Raw genomic sequence first — 11,032 nt, 5'->3', positions numbered from 1 at the left:
TTCTAAGAAATACAAAAACAACTTGGTTAAAAAAAAAAAGACACTTAAAATGAGTGTTGTGTGCTTTCCTTTCTGGTTTTTATTATTTTTAAATTGTTCTTTCAGCCACCAAAGGTATATGATGGTTTCTGAACAGTGTTTACTTTTGTGACAGTTTCATCTCACTCTGTTGTCCAAACTGATAAAGTCCAGAAGTCTAGAAACAGCAAGGGACTCCCTTCCTCTGTTATATGTAAGCTGACAAGAGGTAGACAAACACGTTCTGAAGTTTTGTGCATGCTGCGTTTTCTCTCCTTGCTGCAACAAGAAAAGCCTTTGTTTTCCAACCTGGCAACATTTGAAGAAGTGACTCAGACATCTTCATGGCCTCTAAAGGTAAGAGTAAATATAACCAACTAATAATTTTTTCTTACATTAAGACTTAAAATATACAATTGTGGATGTGTTACAACTAGTTAGATTGGTACTTTAAAAGCTGTCATTTGTCACTTTTGAACATTGAGATTTTAAAAATATTAACTCCCAGGAGCATGTTGAGTTAAATGTAAAAACACTTTATCTGACAGACTGTAAAAGTTCAGATGTAAACGATGTATTAGTTATCATGAATACAAATATAGTGAATTAATAAGAAAAGCTGCATAGCAAAGTTTAGAATGGGAATCTTCAATGTTAAACACAAGGATAGGGTGATATTTTAAGTTTAAAAGGAGTTGAAGGAAACTTTTCACACATAAGTTAGAAAGTGTTAAAGTGCAATTTAATAATTTTTTTAAATTAAAATTTTAAAAATTTATGTGGGTATATGGTAGATATATATACTTATGGGATACATGAGATGGCTTCATACGAGCAGGAAATGTGAATTAAGGACATAAAAGGGAATAGGATATCCATCCCATCAAGCATTAGGCTTTGAGTTACAGACAATCCAGTTACACTCTCTAAGTTTTAATTTCCCATTTGTTATTCAAATTATGTGATATAGCCATTTATTATAAAGAATCTGACATACGTTATTATTGATTCTTAAATGTGATGGGCTAGAAATAAGTATTTCTGAATTATAAAGCAAAAATATCTTGAAATTTCCTTATAGTAAATGAAAGAAAACAAACAGAAAATATCTACTTTAAGCACACAGATCACTTAGCAGACTTTTGGGGAGCAGGACTGATGAGTTTTTTCTCAAATTCCTAAAATTGCAAAAATATCATTACGTTATCTTACTTTAAAGAAGTTCTAAAAAGGCAAGAGATGTAGTTGTTTTTAAAGTAAGTTGCAATCTCACTAAAAACACTTGTGAAACTGTATAAGAAATAAAATTATAATATGCTTTCATTTCATTGTCAGAATGAACCATTAAAGCCTAGGCTATAATGAAAAGTTTTAGCATGAAGAATTATGATTAGTATAATTGGTGAAAACCTTTTAAATTAATTACAAATAGGATAATAGGGCCCATCAATTTGTAATATCCTAAATTAGTGATCCATTCAAACAAATGTGTATGCTTACTTGCTTCCTTTATCAAAACACACTTTTGGACACTATTTAATATGAAACAAATGAGATAATCTTTCCATTTTTTATCAATCTTTAATGTAGACCAGTCCCTCAGTCCCTCAGAATCACTGAGAAAGCTCACACAAATTGTAAAATATAGATGTGAAATAGCAAAATCATGAATTTAATATATGTGTCCTTTTTTTCTATCTGAAGACAAATAAACAAAAAACCTTCACAAATATTTCCTTTCTTTTAAGACTGACACTACCATTTAGTCCAAAATACTTCATCACTTTATAAAATAAGAGTTACAGCAATACTGTAGCCTGTAAGGTAAAGAGTTGCAGAGTGTATAAAATATTTATAAGCTAGTTATACATTTTTAAAAGAGTAGATAGAAATTCAAAGCCAGTACGAAATTCAAAGGAGTTCCTTCTTCATCTGGTTGTCTGAGTCTTTGATGAAACTTGTGACTGGAAAGTAATATTATGTCAAAATATGATTAATCTACCAGGAAGCAGTGATGTTCCATAATGATAAAGACCCAAGTCTAAACTTAGAAGCAAAACTTGAGGTGGAAAACTGACCCTCCTTCTGCAACTGGCTCAAAATATTAAACACATGGAAGGATAAAACACCTATTAGACACTTCATACTACCTAGGAGAATATAAGTGATAACAAAGCTTTCTTGTGAATTACATATCTTGTTTAAGAGGGCAAGTCAAATTATCACCATTATCTAAGTAAAACATTTTTGTGGATAGTTTTCTTCAACCGTATATAAAGACATTATTTATAACATCATGTTTTCTTGCCCAGTAACTATATTGGCAATTAGCATTTTCCCAGGGAATGCAGACTAATTGTACATTTCACACGTTTCATAGGCAGATCAACCAGCACTACTAAACCAAAAGACAGTCTAAATACTGGGTGCCATTAGAACTGAAGAGACATTTGTGTGATCTGGAGCACACTGGCTTAGTAGAAATTAACACAATTTAAGAGCAAGTTGCTCTCAAACAGGGAGATCTGTACTGAGCAAGAGCTGTCTCCAAAGGTTGCTTCAATGTGAACTAAAATCCCAGAAGAAGCAGCAAGTGATCTCAGAATAGTGATGTCTCTCAACAGTCTCAGGCAGACTCACTCATACTCTACTCCTAAATAAAGACTTTGGACATAATATCCTCTGAGCCCAAAGTGCATTAATGCCTCTGGAATGGCTGTGAAGTCTAAGGCCCTCCAGGCCTGGGTGGGAATGTACAGCTACTTGCCAAATGCTCCATAACCTACTGCATTTTGTTAGGGCAAACATAATTTACAAGATAAAATTGGGGTAATCTGTGAATCCCTTTAACAATTAAGTTTACAATGAGAGAGAATCTAAAAATCTAATACCAGCTATTGTTAGAAATTAATCCCTACACATGGTTTTTAATTGAGAGATAATACGTGCAGTGAAGTACATAAAGAGCACAAAACCTAGGCTCCATGATTTTTAAAATAAGGACACACTCATGACCACCACCAAGATCAAGATATAGACATTTCTTGATTCTATAAAGTTCTCTTTCTAGCCAATAGCCATGCATCCTCCCTTTCCCAAGATGGACCACTATTCTGGATTTTATCATGTGAACTAGTTTTTCCTAGATCATAATTTTGCCTCTATGTTTTTCTGAAAGTGATAATGGTACATTTTGCACTAATGCTCAAGGGCAGGGGAGGTCTAAAGCCTATATCCTTTGTATCTGCCCCAGATGTATGAGAAGTTCAGGATGGGGGTCCTAGTGGAAACCAAATTGCTATAGTATTATCAGTAGGAAGCTGTATTTTAGTGGGCCCATTTGACAAGTTATTCCATTTGGTCCTAACCATAAAGCATGTCTACATTCTAAATATCACAGACCAGTACAAATTTAATGGCCCTACACTAATAATAATAAACTCAGTTTATTCTCACAACCTTAAGGTTAAATAAATGAATGAATTTACTTCATGAATAAATAAATGAATGAATGAATGCAGAATATGCTTGAGTTTTCTTAATGATGAGAAATTTACTATCACCAAAGGAAACCCAATTCATTTCTAGAATTTATTTTTCACAGATTTAAAAGATAAAGATATTTCTTCCCCCCCCCGCCCCACACACAAACATTCATGAATTTGAGAGTCATTGCTGAAGTGAGACCATTGTAATTTGCTGCTAATTATATGGATTCTGATTCAATTTTGATATATGAGTAATGAGAATACTTATTCAAATCTTTGTGTAGCTGTTATAAATTTCCTACTTGTTGTCAATGCAGAAGCAATTTCCTTGTCCTTCTCTTTTATATGTCTTTAGGACAATCTGATTTACTTGTCTTCATAATGGCCCTTCTCATATTTGAAAATATCTGTCACAAACCTTGCTTCACATCTATACCCAATCTGAAACAGCATAATGTGGAAAAACTAACTGAATGCACTTGTGAAAGCTCTAACACTTCGTTGATTACTAAACATGAGAAGTAAAAATACTGATATTCTTTGAAAAAAAAATGATATCTAATGAGGGAGCTATCCAAATGGTAGTTACGTGAGAAGAAAAAAATAGTAGAAAGGCTATCATTTATATTTTTAAACAAAAAGACTTTTGCATATACCACCTTATTAGGGGTTATACATAAAATTACACAGAGCAATGCAAAGTAAATAACAAACCCCCAAATTTCAAAATAAAAGATGATTAAAATTGTAACATATTTACCTGGCAATAATGTAGGAAACAGGTGTCTTCTCTAAAAATGTTAGTCAAACTTTATAGAATTATTTGATTATGAAATCTTTTACATTTTGTAATATTGGGTGAGCTACAAAAGGATGCATAGCTTCAAACTATTATTGGTTATATAAATATAGACATATAAATATAAATATATAAAAATAAGTATATATATAAATATATAGACATATATTACTGCATATATATTCAAGTAACATCAATTTATATGTATATACCTATATATTTATATAATGTATAATTTATATATGTTTAAAGTAATCAATAATCACTCTCCACATTTTGCTACGTATATGTATATAATATATAATTTACGTATGCATATAATATATATGCAGTAAGTATATGTATTCAAGTAATTATATACATACACATACATATACACATATGCATATTTTTTTCTAAAGTCATTTATTTTGGCTAAATTCAACCTTTTCTCACAACTACTACCAGCAGTCTTCTGCATTTCTTTTTTTCTAACTTAAGGGACAAGTAATAATGGCAGTGAGTAGTGAAAAGAAGGAAAAGGGCATTAAAATGAGAGGCAAGAGATAAATTATCCATCAATCAAGAAGTAACAAATATTTTAAGAAGGACTAGATAAAATGGCCTAAATTTAAATATGGGTTGGGATTTCCATTCTCTTGCAGATGCCCAGAACCAAAGAAGAGGTCTGCCTGGTTTTCTTCCTGGAGCTCCAGACCCAGACCAAGGCCTTCCTGCCTCTTCCAATCCAGGGAACCAAGCATGGCAGCCGAGTCTCCCTCTGCCAAGCAGTTTCCTGCCAACAGTCAGTCTCCCTCCTGGTCTAGAATATTTAAGTCAGGTATTTTTATCTTTCTATTACCACAGATATGTTCTACCCTTAAAATTAATACAAACTTTATTTCTGGCTTTTCAATCAAAGTTGAAAGACTTTAACCAATAATTTACTGAAGTGAAAAAAGCATTATAAATCATAAAATTATAAAATATCAGTTTTATTTATTTCTACTATTTTTAAAAGTGTATCTTATTACTACTTTTATCTTCCTTATTTATTTGACAGAATGATGAGACTAAATATTTTTGATGGAGCTGTTTAGCATATTTATCCACTTGTTCATTGTTCAAGGTGTCAGTAAATTTTTCCTCAAGAAATTGTCTAATATGCCAGGCACGGTGGCTCATGCCTGTAATCCCAGCATTTTGGGAGCCCATGGCATGTGGATAAGCCAGGAGTTCCAGACCAGGCTGCCCAACATGATAAAACCCTATCTCTATAAAAATTATCAGGGCATGGTGACATTTGCCTGTGGTCCCAGCTACTTGGGATGCTGAGGTGGGAGGATCACCTGAGCCCAGGAAGGTCAAGGCTACAGTGAGCTGTGATCTCACCATTGCACTCCAGACTGGGTGACACAGTGAGACTTGCCTTGGAAAAAAAAACAAACAAACAAAAGAAAAGAAAAGAAAAATTTTCTAACGTATCTAGTCATCTACAGCTATTTAATTAAAGAATATTTGTCGAGTGCTTGCTATACTCGAGACATATAAAAAGCATGAAACCTAGCCCCTCTTACCCAAAAGTTCTGCAACCTAATTGGCAAGACAAAAAAAAAAAAAAGTTAATGCAAAGTGCAAGCCTGTGTACAAATGACTGATAAACACACTATTGTAATTTGTGCAGGTGTATAGAGGAGAGAGAGGTTGTTAAGGATCAAAGTACTAGAGAGACTTCAACAATGAGCTGAGAGTTCAATGTCTTCAACTGAATCTCAAAAGGAGGACACAAATCCAAGAGAAAGCAGTTATAAAGTGAACATTGTCTGCTGATACCACTGCATCTCCAGGCCAATTTGCTTAAAAGAGCATATTGCTATTGGGTATAGTCACTGTTCTAGTCATTGTAGAGTAGGCAGGATTCAAGCCTTATAATAAATCAATCAAAATATCACTATCTGAATTTTGTGGCATATAAAGAGCTATTGCTATTCATGTATGTATATTATTGTTGCTTTTGTATTTTATCCTAAAAAAGATTAGAAGTACAATTACACTAATATTGAGATGTCAGCACATCTGCTGCAATTTTCAGCTTGTTTGGCATTCTTTCAAACCATAAAGTCTATCTCCTTTATCAAAATCAAATCTCTTTGTTAATTCCCTTAAGGTACAAGAGATTTCTGTTATGCCTGATAGGGTTTAAGCTGCACGCAGCATATGTTCCTGGGAAAATGTTTATAATTGCAGATGCCTTCTCCAGAAACCCACTGGCAGACAAATGTACTTTAGAGACTGGAGAGCTCAGGGAGATATGTAAAAGAGCTGGAAACGCAAACCTACCATCTTCCATCTGCAGAAAGGATCAGCTGTAATAGCTGACTAGAGTTGATTAACTGCTGCAAGCTGTTTGGGAATGTTGTCAGACAAGGTTTTGCCAAGTATAAAAGTGATATACCAGTGCCAGAGGGCTGAGGTTTGATGATCACATATGGTCATCACATATTCTTCTTCCATTCATGAATGATGACACACCCGGAGCCAGATGCTTGACATGAATACATTTTTGTTATGTTCAATAAGTAGAGATATGAGCCCATTGGCTTTGGTTCTAAAATTGAATAAATTTTCCAAAAATATACCTTTGTTAATCGTTCCAAGAAAAGAAAAATATGCCACCAATTGTTGAATATTCTATTCTAAAGGGAAGGATAATTTCCTCACTTTATACTAAAAGAACATTTATTTTCTTTACTTCAAAGCTGTGCACATATAAAAGGATGAATGAGCACTTCAAAAGTGTTATGCCATGAGACTGGAAGAGACACAATATAAAACGAATATTTAGACGCTAACTTTTCTCTAAAAGCCACAAAAATCAAACAAAATAATGAACATTTGGAAATGGTACCTTAATCAATGAATAAACAGGAAATATACAATAAATATCGTTCTAAATTAAAAAATTTAAATAAAATATTTTAACTTCATCTATTCTCTTTTAATCAAGTCCATCCAATTACTATTGAGAATCTTGTTTCCATGAACAATTTCAAAATATACATATATGAGTGTTTAGCTATATAATGTACATTAAATCTAAGAATAAAATCAATAGATTCTTTCCAGATTAGATTTACATGTTCATACAGTCAATAACATTTTACAGTATAGTGTCAAAGAATAATTATTATAATTTAGTCCTCTATACATAAGAGTAATGAGTTAAAGTCTACAAAACATGTAAATATCCAATTTATTTTGAAATACATATCAAATGGAATTATTGATACCTGTCAATTTGATTTTTTTAAAAATTAATTATTAAGCCATACATCTAATCCTCTCATTGCATTTTCATTTCTACAGCTTTCATACTTAAGGAGTTAAGTTTTACTTGCCGTGACAACTAAATGTATAATTCAATCTGTTTAAAGTTTCCAAAATTCCTAGTCTATCAATCAATAGAAAAAGAATGGAAAATGCCCCTTTGGGCCATGGTTTATAAGTGGCTATGTGCTATTTAAAGAAAACTGCAAGAACAACCTAAAACAAACAACTCCCTCAAATCCAGGAGATTTTTTCACAGAAAGAGCAAATCAAATGTTATTACAGACGATGGGGAGGGTATAAGAGTAAAGAAAATAGGAAAGGTACTCAGGTTTCATATCATCACTTAAAATTTATTTCCCTTAAATTTAGCGTAGTGATGTCAGTAAAGAAACAATAGAATGCATGTCAGAATTGATGTCCATTTACAAGTTCTGTGATGGTGGGCAAATTACTTAATCTCTGTGGGCTTGTTTCCTCACATTTAAAATTAATGATATTTATCTCTCTGAGTTTTTGTGAGGATTAAATCAGACACTGTCTAAACATCTAGCACAGTGACTACCTTATGGTAGTTATTCAATTTAAAAAAACTATTATTGTTGGATATTACAGAGGTACTACTTTTTCATTGTCAGGTGGATTTCAATTAATAGTTTCTAAATTTCAACACTAGAACTTGATTCATGACAACAGTATTCAAAGTACCTAAACTCCCACTTTATTCTTGACCACACAGATCTCCATTTCTAAGTTACTTTTGCATAGATCAACTACTAAATAATAATGTATATTCTTGTTGAGGCTTACCACTCCATTTTCCTCAGAAGATAACAGAACTAATGCAGTACACTACTGAAGACTCGGTCTAGTATTTTTTTCTAATAAAAGCTTTCTCATTATTGTTAATTTAGGTTTTAGAATATCTTAGATCATAGATTATTTTTGGAAAAATATTTTTTTGAATCTTAAAAAAGAGGCCACACATATTATTTCATCAATAATAAGATTTAAATAGAGAAAATGATATTAGTTTACCTTCACCTTAGAACATACAAGGAGAATGAGGGAAATCATGTGGCTTCAAATGTTCTGAGATTGTGATGTCCACTCAATACCAAATTTTAGTAATGACGGGTTAGTTTAATAGTTACTGGTGAGTTTATTAATGCGAAGGGAGAATATGGTGAAGAAAATTTTAAGGTGAAAGGAAAAATGAAGCATTAGAAAATACAATGATCAGCAGCATATTCAGTGTTTATGCTTTTGCATTACTGAATCTTCAAGTACTGAATATCAGATTGAAAATAAACACAAATAGGCCAGGCACAGTGGCTCGTACCTGTAATGCCAGCACTTTGGGAGGCTGAGATGGGTGGATCACTTGAGGCCAGGAATTTGAGACCAGCCTGGCCAACACTGCAAAACCCTGTGTCTCTACTAAAAACATGAAAATTAGCCAAGGATGGTGGCGTGCACCTGTAATCCCAACTGCTCAGGTGGCTAAGGCACGAGAATTGCTTGAACCTAGGAGGTGGAGGTTGCAGTGAGCCAAGATGGTGCCACTGCACTCCAGCCTGGGCCACAAGGCTGAACTCTGCCTTAAAAAATAAAAATAAAATAAACACAAATAAATTTCTTTATAAGAACATAACTTTCCTATTTCGTTTAAAAAGCAATTTGCATTGCAGATTTTTTAGTTTAATCATTTCTCAATTATCTGTGGATACTTTATCTCTGTAAATTAACTTTATTTTTAATTACATAAGTCAAATTTTCTAATGTATTTAGTGCCATAACATTTATTTGACTTAAATTGGTGTTTTGTTGGCATCCACAGGAACTCATTTTTATTCTTAGTCCAAAGGAAAGTGTGAATGAGAGAAAAATGTATACAATAACCTTTCAGGTTTAACAAATATATTCCATCACTGAAAGATATGAGTTGCAGTTTGACAGAGTGATAGCAGACGTAGGCAAGGGTTAAGAGGAGAGGCCAGGCATTCAAATCATTATTGTGTTGTTTCATGTCTTCTAAAAAAATTGAGTTATAAAACATCTTAAACATTATAATTCAGAGATTGTTTAAAAATCTTCACAAACTCTTGTTTTCAAGATCTACTCTAATTTTCTCATTATTGCGGAGTTAACACAGAGTTAGCTCTGTCTCAGCCTCCTTTTTCTTTCTTTTTCTTTTTTTTAATTGAGACAGAGTCTCCCTCTGGTGACTAGGCTGGAGTGTACTGTGCAACGCAACCTCGACCTCCCATGATCAAGCGATCCTCCCACCTCCGCCTCTCTCCCACGTAGCTGGGACTAGAGGTGCACGCCACCACAGCCAGCTAATTTTTGTATTTTTTGTAAAGACGGGGGTTTGCCATTTTGCCCAGACTGGTCTTGAACTCCTGGGCTCAAGTAATCTGCCTACCTTGACCTCCAGAAGTACTGGATTTATAGGCATGAGCCACTGCGCCCAGCCCCGTTGCTATTCTTATTCTTGCTCAGTGCTGCCTTGGAATTTTCAGGGTTCTTCTAATTTTTTACTTAAATAAAAAAAAAAAAATTACTTTCTTTTGCATTATAAAATGTGAGATATTTTCAACTGTTTTCCTAATAGAAAGCATGAAAATCACTAATTTTATGTAATATAGTAAATAGGGTAATAATAGTATCTCCAAAGGTTTTCGATGTGATGTTAATACTTTTTATTTCCTTTATGTCATCCTTTACAGTTAGACCTGATAATTATACACCAGCAGGTGGAGCTGCTTGGAAGTAAGTGCATTATATATATTATGTATTTATTAAAACTATTGAAAATATTTTAGTTTTCGGAAGTTTCTTTGCATCTAAATATGTTATAAATTAGAAAGTTAAATGTGTAGAATAGAATTAGATCAAAAAGAGTAGTAGGTCTTTTTTCAATTAAAAGCTGAAAGTAAAATTATTAGTCTTATTTAGAGAAAATAGAAGCATAAAACTCTGAATCTTTGGTGATACTGCCGTTCAAATTCTGACATTACATATACTTTAAAATAGTAAAAAGTATTTGATCATTTCCATGGATGCTAATCATTTAAGTTTCTTAATAATTTCAAAAATGGAAGTCAAGGTTTTGACTAAATAACAAAAAGTTATCAAAACAAAATGTTACTGCTTTATCGTCTTATCAGTGATTTACCAAATAGGCAAATTATTTAAGAATCTACAAATTTACAAGCATGACTAACTGGATTCAAATTACTTGAGTATTTTCTGGGTTTAGTGCTCTATATTATGCCTAAATATATATAAAAATTGAAATAGCAGGATAGCATACACCTTTAGGTATATTACCAGACAAATATTTTAGACAAAATCACTATTATCACCATGAGTTGTCCCAATAGTTCTATAACAATAATATAATTATTTTTTGAGT

General features: G+C 32.8%; 1 protein-coding gene across 2 annotated transcripts in view; it reads left to right on the top strand.

Annotated features, from left to right (window-relative positions):
• The first annotated feature begins 228 nt into the window (after positions 1–228).
• The window catches only part of PLSCR5 (phospholipid scramblase family member 5), a 28,684-nt gene continuing 17,880 nt past the window's right edge, over positions 229–11,032 (top strand). The window contains exons 1-3 of one of the 2 annotated variants that reach the window (XM_054482969.1): positions 229–375; positions 4,950–5,089; positions 10,344–10,386. In XM_054482969.1, the coding sequence (XP_054338944.1) occupies positions 363–375; positions 4,950–5,089; positions 10,344–10,386 (196 nt within the window). In that variant the 5' untranslated portion in view covers positions 229–362. Of the gene's footprint in view, positions 376–4,949; positions 5,126–10,343; positions 10,387–11,032 lie in introns of both variants that reach the window. The other variant, XM_054482967.1, reaches the window with a different exon arrangement.

Source organism: Pongo pygmaeus, chromosome 2 (genome assembly GCF_028885625.2).
Source record: "Pongo pygmaeus isolate AG05252 chromosome 2, NHGRI_mPonPyg2-v2.0_pri, whole genome shotgun sequence".
Classification (NCBI taxonomy): domain Eukaryota; kingdom Metazoa; phylum Chordata; class Mammalia; order Primates; family Hominidae; genus Pongo; species Pongo pygmaeus.
This window is presented reverse-complemented; position numbering and strand designations above follow the sequence as displayed.